This window comes from Salarias fasciatus, chromosome 3 (genome assembly GCF_902148845.1).
Source record: "Salarias fasciatus chromosome 3, fSalaFa1.1, whole genome shotgun sequence".
Lineage (NCBI taxonomy): Eukaryota > Metazoa > Chordata > Actinopteri > Blenniiformes > Blenniidae > Salarias > Salarias fasciatus.
Window position 1 is genome coordinate 21,277,663 of NC_043747.1, and position 18,057 is coordinate 21,295,719.

General features: G+C 41.5%; 2 protein-coding genes and 1 long non-coding RNA gene across 6 annotated transcripts in view; all 3 read right to left on the reverse strand.

The window, feature by feature from the left end:
- Positions 1–1,196: 1,196 nt before the first annotated feature.
- Positions 1,197–18,057, reverse strand: part of LOC115385913 (protein mono-ADP-ribosyltransferase PARP14-like) — a 37,102-nt gene continuing 20,241 nt past the window's right edge. For all 4 annotated transcript variants that reach the window (XM_030088004.1, XM_030088007.1, XM_030088005.1 and 1 more), the window contains 4 exons: positions 4,584–4,936; positions 4,258–4,394; positions 2,400–2,580; positions 1,197–2,297 (listed from right to left, as the gene is read on the reverse strand). In XM_030088004.1, the coding sequence (XP_029943864.1) occupies positions 2,011–2,297; positions 2,400–2,580; positions 4,258–4,394; positions 4,584–4,936 (958 nt within the window). In that variant the 3' untranslated portion in view covers positions 1,197–2,010. The remainder of the gene's footprint in view (positions 2,298–2,399; positions 2,581–4,257; positions 4,395–4,583; positions 4,937–18,057) is intronic.
- Positions 5,026–14,129, reverse strand: LOC115385922 (uncharacterized). The gene is made up of 6 exons (XM_030088020.1): positions 13,998–14,129; positions 13,740–13,922; positions 12,434–13,041; positions 12,071–12,207; positions 9,815–9,996; positions 5,026–6,620 (listed from the first exon to the last, which is right to left on the reverse strand). The coding sequence occupies exons 3-5, from the start codon at positions 12,807–12,809 to the stop codon at positions 9,838–9,840; spliced, it is 672 nt and encodes a 223-aa protein (XP_029943880.1). The 5' UTR covers positions 12,810–13,041; positions 13,740–13,922; positions 13,998–14,129; the 3' UTR covers positions 5,026–6,620; positions 9,815–9,837.
- On the reverse strand, positions 14,129–15,864 carry LOC115385923 (uncharacterized). The gene is made up of 3 exons (XR_003931207.1): positions 15,756–15,864; positions 14,263–14,325; positions 14,129–14,173 (listed from the first exon to the last, which is right to left on the reverse strand). It is a non-coding gene; the product is annotated as an uncharacterized LOC115385923 (long non-coding RNA).

Here is an 18,057-nt window from a genome sequence, read left to right on the forward strand (position 1 = left end):
GGGATTTTCTTCCATTTATCCAGTCAGGTACATTTAAATGTGCTCTGACTTAAATATTGAGGAGAAAGTGCTTGTCAATAATGTAATTAATGTTGCACCATAGGAATTTTTTTTCCCAATTTTTGGTTTAGCCCAAGAATAATGGTGTATAATAGAACCTGCAGTAATACCACTTAGTGCCTCTAGATGTCATGCTAAGCTTAAAAATATTCTTAAAATGTAACTATTTGAAGACTTTCAATCATCATAGACGCAGTGAATACCGTGGCGTGAAAGCTTCAAAAAAGGATAAAACGAAAAACAAACACTTCTTTTTAGCATCACACAATACAAGTGATTCTTACACAAGTCCAAATAATTTAGACAATTAGATTTATGTTTTAGGTTTTTACTAATACAATATATGCACATTGCACAGCTATACTAATAAGCAAACAAACAAGGACATTCTTAAGTAAAGGACCTCGCCCATTCACCAACAATAGAAACAATGTACACTATTCACACATTGTTTCTGCTTTCCAAGGTGCTGATGATTTCAGCCGTTAAGGTGGTAAATAACTTTCATCAGACTTTTCAGATCTGTAGAGCTTAAGAGTTAAAGAACAGATGCGAACAATAAGTACATGACACTAAAAATCCTTATTAGACGAGTTACAATACAATTCAATAAATATTTAAGTGTATTTATAGCGAATTTTATCGGTTTCCTCCAAGCAAGCGCCTCCGTGGAGCCATGGCAACTGACACTTCACTCACAAAAAAAGGAAAGGCTCATTGTAAAAAGAAGTGATGCCCTTCAAAAATAAAGGCATTTACAGGCAATACTTTCTGTTGCATATTTTTCCCATCTTTGCTCATGGCTTTCTGCTTTAGTCCTCAAATCAATCGTCAGTTTATCTATTGAGAGTATTTCCTCCACAATATTCCATCATTATTCCTGTAGGAACATCCATGTAAACAGATGACAGTCACCCAGAGACAAAAAAAAACTTCTTCAGTTCTCGAGAAAAGACATTTATTCCCCCCCATCAATCATTTATTTTTGTATAGCCCAGTATCACAACAACAGTTGCCTCAGAGGGCTTCAAGATGTTACATTGGTTGGTAAAAATAAAAACAGTGAATAAGCATAATGTTAATATGTCAAATTCACAGCAACAAGACAAAACGAAGCAACCACTGCCTTAGACCCTCACATCCGGCAAGAAAAAACTCCAAAAACCCAGTGGGAAAAGAAGAAATCTTGGGGAGAACCACAGTATGGAGGGATCCCACTCTCAGGGACGGACAGCTTTGGCAACAGCTAGCATGAGACAAACATTTATTCAACCATACGAACTGAGTGAAACTGCTGAATCACTGTTGTGGCTGCTGACTGCAGCTGGTCCCCATGGCAACACACACACACCTGCTGACTGTCGTGGCTGATCTCAGCTCAGAGCTCACAGTGAATATAGAGGTGTTATATAAACACACACACACACACACACACACACACACACACACACACACACACACACACACACACACACACACACACACACACACACACACACAGATCACTGTCAGCAGCAGCTGGTAGGCACAAAGTAAAATTTCCTCTGGAATTTTCTAGTTCACTTTTGCTCTTTGTTTTAATGTATTTTTGCTTTTAACCCTCTGTCATTTTTCTTAAATTATTCATACTAATAAGGAATATGTGTTCCAATTTGTGCTCATTTAATTTTCTGATTACAGTTGAAAAAGGCAGTTTATTTGAAGGTTTGTTGCAATTTTATTGATTCATTTATTTATCAAGGCGATCAGCATCACACCACCTTGATTTTGACTACACACAGTAAATAATACACAGACAATAATTCTTCTTTAAAGTATGGCTTCAGTTGGCACAGTTTATAACTAAACTACAAGAACGAAATGATACCCTGAGATTATGTTACAATGTGGCCCTATAGAGTAAAACCAGCTGTTTTCAGCTGTGCAGGACCTCCCCTCAGTATTTCCCCCTCATTTGAAGGTGATGAGATAGTCTGGGTAAGCCTGGCTGTCGTGAAACACGATGTACATCTGGGGCTTATCCATTTGATCCACCACGCTGTCGAAGCGGTCGTGGGGCCGCCAGCTGACTCGAGGAGGAGGGACGTTCATGCTGCTGTTGCCCTGAGTGTAGATGCCGGTCAGCACTCGAGCCACGAACATGACCTGAGACTTGTCAGCAGCCGGCTTGGAGTAGTGCACATTCGCTGAGTAAGATGCATTCACAGCAAAGTAAACTCCAGCACCATATGCAGTTCCTGAGGATGAGATGAACAGGAGATGAGGCAAATTAAACCCACATTTTCAACGAGGGAAGGGGAGAAGTAGTAGTCGTCATACTATTCTAGGGGTATCTTTACCATTTTGACCACAGAAACGACGATTAAAGCCAGTCGTCGAGATGGAGTCGCAGCTGTACTTGGTGGACCCGTGATACAGAAGTTTTTCCCTCGCTCCCCCCTCCTGCTTGTTCTTCTCTGAAATGTGCCTCTTCTGGACTTCGTAGGCGCGACGCAGATGGGTGTTCTGCAAACGCTCAATCTAGCAACAAACACAAAAGATCATGAGTCACTGAGCGTTATATTGAGGAATCTTAACTCCTTCTGTTCCGATGTGAAACTTATGTATTGTTACAATTAGGGATGTCAACGTCTACACGTGTACACGGATATAAATCATAACCATTTAGGAAAATCAATAACCGTGTACACTTCATTTTCCTCCTCCTCCTCCTCGTTCTGTTTTGGAGTGATGATGTTACCTGAAAGCTTCAGATAATAACATGTACTAACTACATTTTCCCTCTAGTGCAGTTATCCACATACATAATAGATGCATGACGATGATTTAATAAACAAAACCACAGCCACAGCCGGTGTTGCGTTCACGTTGACTCGAGGACGCGATGGTAGCTAACAACGAGCGGGGTGCTGTGAGGCAGCTTTTCTCACAAACTGTCGAGAGACCAGCCGCCATGGAAACACCCTAACAAGCTGGAGGGAGAGATGCTGAAGTTAGCACCGATGATAACACGAGTGCTTCACAAGCTAGCATGACGAATTTTATATGCAACAAATCAAAGAAATGTGACAAGACACTTAGTGAACATATCATCAAGTTAATAGCTGAAATGGCCCTTTTGTCTGATAACTGTGGAACATCTTTGATTTAATGGTATTATGAGATAGTGTTTTTGAATGGAGACAGAGCACTCTAGTGGTCACATAGTGCAACTGCAATAGAAAAAGATAACTGTGACGTCACGTAAATCTGGCTGATGATGGGTAAACATAATAAAGGCAGAAGGTGAATTTAAAACCCTTGTTTCACAGACTATAAACAGGTTGAACTTCTTCTTGTTCAAGGATTTAAAAAGGTTCCTCTGGCTGTCATTGAACATGTTTCCAAACCAGCCTGAAAAATATGAAGTCATGTAAATGAGGCTGATGATGTGGTTTGAAGTAAAAAAGGCAGAAGGTGAATTTAAAACCCTTGTTTCAAAGATTATAAACAGGCTGAACTTCTTGTGTTACTGATCGAGTTTTACTTCCGTTAATGGGCTCATTGAGATCAAACTGTAAAAGAGGCAACAAATACCAAGCAGCCCTCTATGAAATGAATATAATGTAAAAGAAGAGAGTCCATTGAGCTTATGATCAACTATGCAGCAAAGTTAAAATATGAATAGCAGTTTATTGATACTAGATTTTATGAGTCAGTACAGAGCCTGAAGAGAGATCATCTGAAGAAGTGGATGATTGAGGTCGATTTTTACTGATAATAACACCTGAAGAAAAAGTCTTTTTTAACCATTTATCTCACTTTGGTATAGAAAAGCATCTCTTTAATGAATTCACACAAATTTAGGCTATTTTGACATTTATTGCAAATCTTCCCAATAAGTCATTTTTTTTCCCTTCTTTTCACTAAACTGAGTCTCTCAGACAGTTTGAAGCCCCTCAGGAGACGCCTGCCAATCCCTTTCTGGAAAACCTCTGCCACTGATTCACTTCTTCTGCCTCAAATGTTTTCAGTTGACATAGTTTTAGTTTTTGAATATATCAAATGGTGTACATGCCCAGACTCCTCAAAGATGAAATTAATTCAGGGTGATTTGGGGATTTTTTGGTTGAGTATATTTCTTTGTGACTGAGTGAATATACATGAATAATTGATATTGCAAACCTGCAAATCCCTGAATCATTGGGAAGGACCTACTTTCATGACAGTCTTGCTCTCAGTTTTTCTGAAGGCATTCTTCAAAGCTCGGTACTCTGCAGAGGAAGGTGGCACTGCCACCACCTTCACCTTCTCTCCGGGGGCCATGCTGTCCCAGTACAGAGGCATGGTGAAGTCTGAAAGACATTGAGACCAGGAACAAAATACATCGGTAAACTGAAAATCTTCACAGGATGGTACTGCAAAGTGTGAATGATATATTCAAAAAAAAAAAACTCATGACCTGAAATTTTTCAACAGAGGGAACTGCTATGCTTAATGTGTCCACTAGGGTTCACTGTGACTCCTGACATCCATCTTCTTACCCGGCAGATTCTCCAGTCGTTTGAGCTTCCTGGGCTCGGCGACCATGAGGTTTGTGGCCTCCATGCTGTTTAGATCTACCGTCCATGTGACTCCCTGTGCATCCACTATTCCCCTTGCAATGTCTTGTTTTTCCAAATTGTAATTTGCAGTTTTGGGAAGTCTCTGCCAGAGACCATTGTGGCTCATGATGCACCAAACCACACGGGTGTACAGTTCCTCTTCCTCCTTGATCCTCATCTCTCTCCTGAGGTTACCGTGGAGAATTGCATTGATGGCAATCACTGCATGGGTGACGCCATCTTTTTGTCCACTCAGAGATAAGTTACCTGACTGGTCAATTTGTATGGACAACCCCTGAGTGTCGATCAGCTGGATCAGCCCTGTCACGTCGTCCTGCATGAGGCTGTCCAGCTCCTCTTTTCTGAAAGTGTGAGTGAAACACATTTCCCCATCAATCACATATTATTCAAATGCTCAACATTGCACAGTAAAACTACAAATATGGCTCAGAAATAATGCTATTTACGCCACCATGCAGTCGAAAGGAACAACAATGAGTGTCACATCCACTTACATTTAACTCTTCCTTCACTCTTAAAGTCACTACAGACATCAGTGTTTTACTCCACATGTCTTTCTTAACAAACAGAAAACACATATGATCTGACAAATGCATCATCATTATCATTTCTCACCTGTGAAGGGGAATAATAAAGTGAACACAAAGACACGCTGTTTCCTCAGTCACATCCCGTGTATTAATGGATGGACGGAAGCAGCGCGTTTCCCTCCACAGGGCTCAGGCATGAGTAATCAAAACCTGATCATAAACAATTCTCAAAGAAATAAGCTTGTAGGAGCAAAAACACTGCAGAAAACATTGTCAAGTAAGACCCAAATACATATTTCAAAACAATATCAGAAATTAATTGTTTAACACACAGATTAACCATCTTTGGCTCAACACTGGGTGTCTGCCTGGGAGACCAAAGCAATGGATAACAGATAATTTGATCAACTACTATGAATTTCACTTTAGATCTTTTTTAACCTTTCATGAATTGTTATTTTTAACCAAATACTTTCATGAATTAAAACATTCTGTCCCTTAGTATTTTAACATATTCACAGCATTTTAACAGAACTCATATTACATTACACAAATTCACATTTGTTTTTAACAGCATTTTAACATAACTTATAACACCATTACAAGTGCAGCTGGTATCCATGGCAACACACACACCTGCTGACTCTGTCATGGCTGATCTCAGCTCAGAGCTCACTGTGAATTCTGAGGTGTTATGCAAACACACTGATCACTGTCAGCAGCAGCTGGCAGACACAAAGTCAAATTTCCTCCGGAATTTTCTAGTTCACTTTTACTTTTTGTTTTTATGTATTTTTATTTTAAACCCTTTGACTATTTTTCTTTTATTATTTATACTAATAAGGAATATTTGTCCTAATTTGTGCTCATTTAATTTTCTGATTACAGTTGAAAAAGGCAGTTTATTTGAAAGATTGTTGCAATTTTATTGATTCATTTGTTTGTCAAGGCGATGAGCATCACACCACGTTGATTGTGACTATAGACAGTAAATAATACACAGACAATAATTCTTCTTTAAAGTATGGCTTCGGTAGGCACACTTTCTAACTAAACTACAAGAACTACCTGCAAATGATACCCTGAGATTATGTTACAATGTGGCCCTACAGAGGGACACCAGCTGTTTTATTTCCCCCTCATTTGAAGGTGATGAGATAGTCTGGGTAAGACTGATTGTCGTGAAACACAATGTACATCTGGGGATTGTCCACTTTATCCACCACGCTGTCGAAGCGGTCATGGGGCCGCTGGCTGTCTCGAGGAGGAGGGACGTTCATGCTGCTGTTGCCCTGAGTGTAGATGCCGGTCAGCACTCGAGCCACGAACATGACCTGAGAGTTGTCAGCAGCTGGCTTGGAGTAGCGCGGATTCGCTGAGTAAGATGCATTGACGGCAAAGTAAACACCAGCACCATATGCAGTTCCTGAGGATGAGATGAACAGGGGATTAGAAATACTTAGCCTACATTTTCAGAGAGGGAAGGGGAGAAGTAGTAGTCATCGTAGGGTGTGCGATATGACGATATTAGATCATTAAGGATTATAATGTCGGGACGATCTCATAAATCAGAAAGATCATTAAATCGTCTATAGGGCACATTCTTTTTTCGCCTATAGCTATATATAATATTTTGGAGTGATGATATTACCTGAAAGCTTCAGATAAAAACATTACCTAAATGTTCCCTCTAGTGCAGTTATCCACATACATAATAGATGTATGCGGAGCAATGTTGACAATGATTTAAAAAACAAAACTGCAGCCACAGCCGGTGTTGCATTCAATTTGACTCGGGGACACGATGGCAGCTAACAACGAGCGGGGCACTGTGAGGCAGCTTTTCTCACAAACTGTGGAAATACTATTGGGTGGAGGCTGTGGGAGCTGGTTTACAACAGCAGTATGGGATCTACGAGAGACCAGCTGCCATGGAAACACCCTAACAAGCTGGAGGGAGAGACGCTGAAGCTAGCACCAATGCTAACGCTAGCTAGCAGCTAGCGGTTCACAAGCTAGCATGAGGGATTTTATATACAACATGTCAAAGAAATGTGACAAGAAACTTAGTGAACATATCATCAAGGTAATAGCTTAAACGGTGGCCCTTTTGTCTAATAACTAGTGGAATGTCTTTGATTTAATGGGATTATGAGGTAGTGTATTTCAATGGAGACAGAGCCCTCTAGTGGTCATATAGTGCAACTGCAAGTGAAAAAGATAAATCTATGAAGTCACGTGTAATCGATTCCACGTTGGTGAGAAGTCCCGGTTACACTTGTACAAAAAATTGTAAATGTTGACACCCCAAGAAAGAAGTAACTGAAGCAGTTACTTATTACCTTGCTAAAGACATGGTTCCCATTATAACTGTGCTAAAAAGCTATTTCGTGTGTTAAGTTTTTTGTGTTACAAAAGTGTACGTTATTGTTGTTCATTACCTTGTACCTTAATTTTTTAAGGAGATAAAAGCTTTGATCCCTGAACAAAAAATTTTCTCAAGTATTATTCACTCAGGTTATAGACATTAAAGTTAAATCGTTTTTGTTCTAAATTGTTGCCCTTTAAAGGATAAGTATGGTTTAAACAGCTTTCACGTTGTTTATAGAATGAAGTAGCACAATATACTCACCCAGAAGGCTTTTCTGATCTGAACAGTGCTTTGGGAGAAATTTAGGTCCAAAATCGAGTGGTGGACATCCATACTGTTAGCAGACAGGGCATGGGTAAAACGGCTTTAATCGTCCAAAAACCCATTAGTTTCACCAATATTTTATCACGGTCCGCTCACACCTCTCCTCCACGACAGCCCGGTGTTGCAAGATAGGTCATGTATGCAGATGTGTGTTCAGTAAGAAGTGCACGCTTGTCTAGCTATCTATGTCTAGATATCTATGTCTAGGTAAGCCGGAGCTACAGAAGCCGCATTGTTGTTGTGTGTGTTTGACTGCCAATGCTAACGCATGCTTCTGATACCTGCTCTCGGGAATAAACATCCTCACGCTACCAAACGCCTCTGGACATCATTCGAATATATTACAAGATACATGTTGTGGTTTTGCTGACCTCTGAACTGAAAGCTTTGTTTACGGCTGTCGCCCTCATGTGCAGTACGGCTCTTTATTTCAGGGGCTACCAGAGGCTACCCAACAACTTTCTTCTTCCAGTTTAGTGCAAAATGGACGAATATCTGTCGTGGAGGATTGGCGTGAGCGGACCCTGATGAAATATTGGTGAAACTAATGAGTTTTTGGATGATTAAAGCTGTTTTAGGAGTGCCGTTACCGATGGCCCGTCTGCTAGCCGTTTACGGATGTCCACCGCTTGATTTGGATCTAAATTTCTCCTGAAGCACTGTTCGGATCAGAAAAGCATTCGGGGTGAGTATATTGTTCTACTTCGTTCTATAAACAATGTGAAAGCTGTTTAAACTGTACTTATCCTTTCAGTGGTAACCAGCTACTTGTGCATTTTTATTGACCCTATTTGCTGTGTTTAGTTTCTGTGTTACAAAAGTGCACTCTATTGTTGTTCATTACTTTTTACATTTGTGTTCATTGCACATTTTGATTAGAAAAAAAACTGTACTATTTAATTTAAAACCAATTTGTTTCTTTTCTATTTCTTTGGATGAAATTGTCATATTTTTTTTTTCTTTTAGGGTTTTACATGTTTAAATACATTTTATACGTTTTGTAAATTTAACATTGGGGGAAAATGGTCAAACTTGCAAATTAGTCTAGAAAAATCAATATAAAAAAAGAATTGTGATAAAATCGTGATAGTGATTTTGATCTTAAAGTATCGTGATAATTTATTTTTGCCATATCGCCCACCAGAGGAATTCCACATCTTCCGTGTCTGCTCCGTTCCGCCCCGCTGCACTCCGTATTCTCAAAACCCACAGCGCACGCATTGCTCCGGATTGCTCCACTGCGCCTTTGTTCCGCCCGGCCGAGAAGCAGAGAAGCGCATGTGCAATTCAGGCCATTCAGAATAAAATGCATACATGGTCCTGAATATGTATTTTGTATAAAACACGAAATTTATGGACAATAGTCTGCAAATGGGCCATATATGCAGCTGTGTAAACATTAAGAAACGGTTGACTATAGCTTGATACAGCCAAAATAGAAGTTTGTCATATAAAACTTGAAAGTGTGTTTTAGTTTTTGTTTGAACCGCTTTTTAAAGTGTATATTTGAATCAGTATGGTATGTCTGTTCGTGATATATCTGAAAATTAATGTGAGGACAAATAAAACGTCTTTAAACAGTTTTAAGTTTTTAATAAAGACAAAATGATTTTATTTTGTATAAAGCCGGAGGTTGTTGGAGTTCTCTTTCCTGTTTGGTGCGATCTGAACTATGGAAATTTGTGCGTGCGGATCTGGTCGGACCGGACCGGAGAGAAACATCGACCTTGGCTCTATTTTTGGACTGACGGAGCGGACCCAGATGGAGCCGAACGTGGCGGAAGGGTGGCTGTGAAACAGCTACTGTCATTGAAATAGCCACGTATTTTCTGCGGGGGTCGGAGCAGAGCGGAGTGGACCGGAGCGGACACAGAAGATGTGGAATTTGGGGGTAAGTCATCGCAGTATTCTCTTTGGATCTTTACCATTTTGTCCATAGAAACGACGATTAAAGCCAGTTTTCGTGATGGAGTCGCAGCTGTCCTTGGTGGTCCCGTGATACAGAAGTTTTTCCCTCGCTCCCCCCCTCCTGCTTGTTCTTCTCTGAAATGTGCTTCTTCTGGACTTCGTAGGCGCGACGCAGATGGATGTTCTGCAAACGCTCAATCTAGAAACAAAACAAAAGATCATGAGTCATTAAGTATTAGTATAGTCTATTATAGTCTTAACTCCTTCTGTTCCTTTGTGAAACTTATGCATCGTAACAATTAAATTCAAGGCTGCTCTTGAGCAGGGACCTCAATTATTATATGACACAAGTCTGATCAGTCATTCAGTAAACTGTAGTGGGAAGACAAAGCTTTTAGGAGAAGAAAATGCAGACACCATTCATTTTCACTGGAAATGTTGTGTATACGGGGCCTGAGGAAGCTTTTCAGTAAGTAAAGTATTTTCTCCTTCATTTATTTTTTTAAAATAAATGAAGGAGAAAAAACACAACCTTTCAATAACTTCTTTGCACATTTAGTTCCAAGAATATTTCTTCAAGGATTTAAAAAGGTTCCTCTGGCTGTCATTGAACATGTTTCCAAACCAGCCTGAAAAATGTGAAGTCATGTAAATGAGGCTATATATTATAAACAGGCCGAACTTCTTGTGTTACTGATCGAGTTTACTGCCTTAAATGGGCTCATTGAGATCAAACTGTAAAGAGGCAACAAATACCAAGCAGCCCTCTATGAGATGAATATGTAAAAGAGTAGAATCAATTGAGATTATGATCAACTATGCAGCAAAATTAAAATAAGAAAAGCAGGTTATTGATATTAGATTTTATGAGTCAGTATAGAGCCTGAAGAGAGATGAGGTGGATGATTGAGGTTGATTTTTACTGATTAGAAAAACTGAAGAATAAGTCTTTTTATCCCTTTAATTTCACTTAGGTAGAGTGAAGCATCTCTTATCTCTTTAATGAATTCACACATATTTAAGCTATTTGACGTTTATTGTAAATCTCCCCAATAAGTAAAGTAATATTTTTTCCATCTTTTCACTAAACTGCCACTCAGACAGTTTGAAGCCCCCCAGGAGACGCCTGCCTCCCTTTCTGGAAACCTCTGCTATTAATTCATTTATTGTGACTCAAGTATTTTCAATTGACATAGTTTTTGTTTTTAAATCTATCATGTTTTTAAATCTATCAACTGGTGTACACGCCTGGATTCCTTAAAGGGCAACTCCGGTTTTTTGACACCTGGACCTTATTTCTAGGTGTGTGCATGCTCATATACTCACTCAGACAAACATCGTGCAGCTCGGAGTCCTTCAGAAGTTATTTAGATCCAACCGATTTAGCGGGGGCCACGGCAGGGGAGCTTCAGTGCGGGACATAATCTCTACAAAATCGCTCATTTCGGCTATATTTTTTCATCCATCGCCAGTGTTATCATCAAGTCAGCTTGTCTACCGTCTTCAGGTGAGTCAGCTGACGGTTTTCGCTAACTTAGCCACAATTAGCTCGGATGAGAACGTTGGAGCTCCTCTTCCCAGCAGAGAAGCACTTTGAGTCAGCCTCAGCTGTCACGGCGCCCGGGCGTCTGACTTCCAGGGGCCGATTAGGTCAACGGCCCAGAGCTGCCCCATGGAGGCTGATGGGAGAGCTCCGGATCTCTGCTCCCGGGCGGAGACGCGCTCCGTGCCGGCCGCGGAGCACGCGGGGACCTGCCGCATAACCACGGAGGCGGAGAGGAGCTCCGCGACATTCCCATCTGAGCTAATTGTGGCCAAGTTAGAGCAGAGGTTTGAGCATCCAACCCCGCGGCGCTCCTGGAAGTCTCTCCTCACCGATAGTCTCTTTAGGTCTCCAAGCCGGGCGAGGAGCGCTGTGCTGTGAGTGATTTTGCAGAGATTATGTTCCGCGCTGAACCTCCTCTGCCGTGGCCCCCGCTAAGTCAGTTGGATCTAAATAACTTCTGAAGGACTCCGAGCTGCACGATGTTTGTCTGAGTGAGTATATGAGCACGCACACACCTAGAAATAAGGTCCAGGTGTCAAAAAACCGGAGTTGCCCTGTAAAGATGAAATTAATCCAGGGTAATTTTTGTTTTTTTGGTTGAGTATATTTCTCATGAATAATTGATATTACAAGCCTACAAGTGACTGAACTCAACAGCTTGCCGCTGAATTTAAAATTTTTTACTTTTTTCAAAAAGGTATAGATGTCTCCATTGGGAACCACCTACTTTCATGACAGTCTTGCTCTCAATTTTTCTGAAGGCACTCTTCAAAGCTCGGTACTCTGCAGAGGAAGGCGGCACTGCCACCACCTTCACGTTCTCCCCGGGGGCCATGCTGTCCCAGTACAGAGGCATGGTGAAGTCTGAAAGACATTGAGACCAGGAACAAAATAGAACGGTAAACTGAGAATCTTCACAGGATGGTACTGCAAAGAGTGAATAAATAATATATAAATAAATAATATTTTTCAGAATTCAATTCATTCATTCTGTATTTTTTCAACCTGAAATTTTTCAACAGAGGGAACTGCTATGCTGAATCTGTCCACTAGGGTTCACTGTTGTGACTTCTAACATCCATCTTCTTACCTGGCAGGTTCTCCAGTCGTTTGAGCTTCCTGGGCTCTGCGACCATGAGGTTTGTGGCCTCCATGCTGTTTAGATCTACCATCCATGTGACTCCATGTGCATCCACTATTCCCCTTGCAATGTCTTGTTTTTCCAAACTGTAATTTGCAGTTTTGGGAAGTCTCTCCCAGAGACCATTGTGGCTCATGATGCACCAAACCACACGGGTGTACAGTTCCTCTTCCTCCTTGATTCTCACCTCTCTCCTGAGGTTACCGTGGAGAATTGCATTGAATGTAATCACCGCCTGGGTGACGCCATCTTTTAGGCCGCTCACAGATAAGTTACCTGACTGGTCACGTTTTATGTACAGTCCCTGAGTGTTGATCAGCTGCATCAGCTCTGTCACGTCGTCCTGCACGAGACTGTCCAGCTCCTCTTTCTGAAGGTGTGAGTGGAGCACTGGTTCTGATACAGATCTTTCAGCTTCGCCATGGCGTCCTCAACGCTCTTCCTGCTGAGACCCAGGAACAGAAAGGCAGACTGACTTGCAGGACTGTTGCTGAGGATGCTGAGGTCTGCGCTCGCTGACAGCCGAGGCTGTTGTTGCTGTGCTTCAGGCAGGGCACCTGAAAATGGGCAAAAAAAATCAAGTCATTGAAAAAAAAAAATGCTTTCATATGAATAAAATTCAAACCAGGGCACTCAAACAAGGCATCAACCAGGGCATCGTGGGCCTCAAAAGGCTCCAATCTGTTCCACCAAACCACCGTGCAAACTGTAAAAATTTCAAAGAATATGTGGATTCTTAATAAACAAATTTCTTAAGCGTAGAGGACACAACACAATGCTAAGTCCCGCAGTGAGACATTGGTCAGTCTACCTTGTTGCTAACAAATGAGCATTGGCCTTACAACCATGACTTTGTAAAAACATACAAAATGCAACAGCTGCAGGAGAAGTTTCTTTGGGGGTATCATTATATTTATATTATATTCTGCACCAGAAGGTTTCATTAAACAGGCTTTATGTTGAGGTTTTTGTCATTTTCAGTTGAAATTACTTGGTTTAAATTTCAAGACTCTATTTAACCGTTCGGCCCAGTCAAGATGAAATTGGGCTGAATGTGGCCTAAAACGTATCTGCACCCTCTGACTGAAACAGGCATCCATCCATCCATCCATTATCTAACCCACTTGGTCCTTCTCAGGGTCACGGGGGACTGGAGCCAATCCCAGCTGCTATGGGCGAGGGCGGGGTAAATCCTGGACAGGCTGAAACAGGCAGCTTTCTCAGTAATCACAGAAAAGACGAAGTTGTACGTCACCTGTACAGTACGCAGCAGAGGAAAACATCTGCATGGCTTCCTCCTGAAATGCCAGGAACACATCCATCTTGTACAGGATGATGCGGATATCGCGCAGGGTGTGAAGGTTGGTGGAAGTCGTGGCGTTCTTGATCCCTCGCAGGATTGCTCCTGCCACGAGTCCAGGCTGCAGCCCGCCGGTTCCTGCACAACAAACCAAACCAGGGCAGTTGAAAGTGATTCCTGTAACCATCAATCTTCCATTTTCCATGAACCCACCAGCACAGATTGCAGGGATTGCTACAGATTTGTAGTGGTTTGTTTCGCAGCTTTTGATGATCAGTTGACTGAGCTTTTCAATATGGCTGGTGGACTTCTGTCCACACACGTGTAAAATGGCTCTGCAGGGGACCGTCCCGGCTTAGTGGAAACCATGCTTTCTGAGTTTCTTCTCGCTACAAAAAAAATAAATGTAATCAGATTTAGTCAGAAGCTATTGAATATAACTCAATTAAAAGTAGCAACAGCCTTTTTCTGTTTTTACCTGCTTTCAGTTCTTCCTGTACCTCTGGTCCAGCGACAGCAAAGATAGACTTGCACACACCATCTGCAAAATGAAAAATATATAAATACATTAAACAAAACAATGTTTCTAATTTCCCAAAGTTCCAATTAAATAACAATATGATTATTTCTTTGTGTGCAGCGATATTATTATTCACTACTGTTTAGGGATGTGCGAGTACCGATACCAGGTATCGGTATCGGGCCGATACTGGCCTTATTTCAAGGTATCGGGTACTCGTGAAGGCTACCGATACCAGCCGCCGATACTCACGGCAAGAAAACCCCACGTGTAGTAAGCCCTCCTCACCAGCAGTTGGCGGTAGTGCAACCGAATGGGATGCAAGCTGCCGACAAACATGAAAGAGGAAGAAGCTCCTCTGGAGCGCTGACAGGCGCAGGGCTACACTGCAGCGGGCTGACTTCTCTATGAGTCTCATCCAGAGCTGAGACAACAGGATGAATCCAGAACGGCTGCTCGTCTCACCAGAACCGCCGGTGTGGACATTCTGTTATATAAGTGAAAACGAGCCGAGCTTTGCAGAATGCTAACTCTGCAATGCTAAAATTGCTAAAGGAGGTGCGCGATGTTGTTCATTTACCACTAGTAATTTGTTTAAACGTCTCAGGGCGAAGCTTGTGGACGAGAGTCTGACGCTGTTGTGCTGGAAAAAAAGAAAACTCCGGCAGCAACTCGACGGCAAACTCTGCAGAAGACCGAGAAACTGAAGAGCAGAGATCCGAGAGCAGCACAAATAACACGAGCAACTCTTTAAACTCAGGGGGTTTTCTATCTTTGACTTTAGTTCATAAAAAAATCATTCAAATTAGTACATTTAAAAACCTTAGTTTATGTAAAGTGTAAAACTCTGAGAAATTGTTTTATCTTGCACTTAATTTCATTTAAATAAGTGCAACTCAGTTGCTTGTTTTATTTTTCAGACTATTATTTTGGACTTAAACATAGTGGCTGGGCTGCCTTTTTATTGGAAATAAAATTCATTTTCAAAAATAATCTCATTGCATTATTTTAAATTTTATGTGTATAAAGTATCGGTATGCAAGTATCGGTATCGGTGAGTACTGAAGATGAAGTACTCGTACTTGGTATCGGTCTGAAAAAAAGTGGTATCGCACATCCCTACTACTGTTGAATAATCACATGACTTCATATTTTGTTTCCCAGTTATTGATACATGTATTTAAAAAAGTAAACCCCCCTGTTGGTGTAATTATTAATCACTTAAAAAGTCACAAAATAAAGAAAATTAACACATTTTTTAGAGCTTTGAAGGCAAATACTTCAAGGCCCCTGCAATGATGATTTCCATCACTTTCCCACAAGGTTGGAGGGACAAGCTTTCCCACAACACAAGGTTGGTGGGAAAGTGAATTCTTGAATTTAGGAGGTAAAATTGAAAAGTCACCAGCAAAATGAAGTTCCTTTCAGTTTCTCGATCAAAATTCATTTACCGGGGTCAAAATTTGTGAAGTCTGTTGTGTTCACCACAAGATCTGTCGTCTCGTCAGTTATGTCCCCAAAAACCATCTGCAGTTTAACTCCGCCTCCCAACTTGATGGTATTTCATCCAGGTCACTGGTGAGGGATCTGAAGATCTCTGGAGGGAAGGATCACGTTTCAGATTAGAGTTTTTTTTATCAGCAGGTCAGAATATCATGTCATGAAGCCCTGACTGAACTGGTTTTTCTGGAATACCTTCCCCTCCTTGGCTCATGCTCAGGTGTTGGTAGAGGTCACGGTAGAGCTGTGACAGAAACAGAAGCAATCAAACATCAAGCAGTGCATCTCACATGCGATGCAGAAATTGTGTTCGATATATTCACCTCGTCTGAGTCAGGATCACCGGGTTTGATGATGATGTGGATGGTGGAGAGCGAACTGGACGATGCAGATGATCCAAACCCACAAACAGCATCAGTGAGCACTTGAACGGCTTCACTGGGAGGATATTTTAGCAATTTTCCAGGCCCGATAACAGGAAAAGCTAATGAACACAAGCCCTGCTGAGTACATAGATCCAAGCACTGTCTGAGTCCTTTACCAAGAGCCTGCAGAGCACAAAAACAAAATACAATTTTCTTTCATTTTCATTGTAAGAATATACATGAAGAAATGTGAAGATATTCGGTACTGGTATGTAGATTAAATGAAATATCCGAAAGATACAAGGTCATTAATGAAATGTAATGGAATTAAAATAAAGAGATACTGGTATATAGATGAAATGAATTATCGTAAAGTTGTGAAACAAGGTCATGAAAGAAATGTAATAGAATGCTTTTCTCCTTCACAAACTTTAACTGTTTTATTAAAGCTGGGGTAGACGATGTTGTCCAAAAGCAATTTTTGTCATACTGAGTGAACTGCTCCTTGCCCCTTGGGAGAAGTCAATACATTGTGTGGACGGATAAAGGTGCGGAAAAAATCTGACCACTGTAGCGGCCACAGGAGTGTAAAAACTCCGACCAATCGAAAGGCGCGGACCAATCAAATCCCTTCGCCGTTCTACCAGCCCCCTGCGCATACATTTCAATGGGGTGCACTGGCCCTGGTTCAGTGCGCGCGTGCATTGCCAAGGCGCTCGTTGCTCGCGTGAAAAATAGAATGAAGCGGAGCGGGCGCGCTGCGCTCCTTGTGTGCGGGCAGTCAGAAGGTTAATAACATTGGAGGCAATCACAAACTCCGTGCGCGTGGCACTTCCGCGTCCAATGCGTTCGCTCCCAAAGGGAGCTCCTCCAATGGGGTGGGAGCTGGGCGGAGCCTTGGGGAGATGCTACATTCGTGCCACATGCCAGTTTCCAAGATCGTCGACCCCAGCTTTAATCAACACCAAATGTTTTCAATTACTTGTGAATGCAGGAACATTTGGGTTTTATTGACCATTTTATTACGAAAATGCAACAAGATGAATGTTCATGAGGAAAAAACTTGTTTTTCAAAACAAAACTATGATTATTTTTGCCTTTTGACAAGTTTAGATGTTATTCAAAAAGCTTCAGTTGGGTTTAAAATGGATACATTTCAATGCCAAACCTTTCCGATTTGAGCATCACTTGCTGGTTCTCTCGACACTGATTGTTGAGGTCATCATTAGAGTAATCAACTTGAAAACTCTATGGTCAACTTTACAAGCTTGCCTCCAATAAGCAGACCTTCAAATTCAATAAATATATTTTCTTTTCCAGTTCTCTTACTTTACCTGGACACTCGCCCCTCTGGCTCCATCCCAAGGTAAACACTCAATGAAGAAGATCTTTGAGCAGCCCAGCGATGGAGGACCGTCAACCTGCAAAATGTCTCCAGGAGCGAAGCTGCGGTTCAACGCCAGAGAGTCGAAGTTTGATTTCAGTGCGTTCCCAGCTTTCTTCAGAAGGCATTCACCAATCTGTGTGGAAGTCAGCTGTTTGTTGACCATGGGGACGACCAGAACATTCACCTTTGAGGCAGGCAGTGAAACACAGTCAAATCAGTTAATGTACTGTTCTGTTTTTTGTGTTACTTGAGGACATACTGATGAAAAATAATGGAAATGGTCAAACCTGCTCATCTTCCAAAGAACCAAGCTTGATGGCAACGTTGGCTTTCTTGATGGGAGAACTCACATTGTGAGTGGAAACTGGAAGTCTTGAGAGGAGAGTCATGTGGCTTTGGGAGCTTCTTTGTTTGCTTTTTACATCTGAAGGGGATGCACATTGCTGCTCCCTGATAATAATCCTGAAGGAGTGCTCTACCAGCTCCTTGCTGTCTTTACCA

Excerpts from the sequence above, each read along its gene's own strand:
- LOC115385922 (XM_030088020.1), bottom strand. The coding sequence starts at position 12,809 with ATGCAGCTGATCAACACTCAGGGACTGTACATAAAACGTGACCAGTCA. Across the intron at positions 12,208-12,433 it reads ACGACTGGAGAACCTGCCAG|ACTTCACCATGCCTCTGTAC; the intron begins GTAAGAAGATGG and ends AATGTCTTTCAG. Across the intron at positions 9,997-12,070 it reads AGAGCAAGACTGTCATGAAA|ATTGAGCGTTTGCAGAACAT; the intron begins GTAGGTGGTTCC and ends TTTTGTTTCTAG.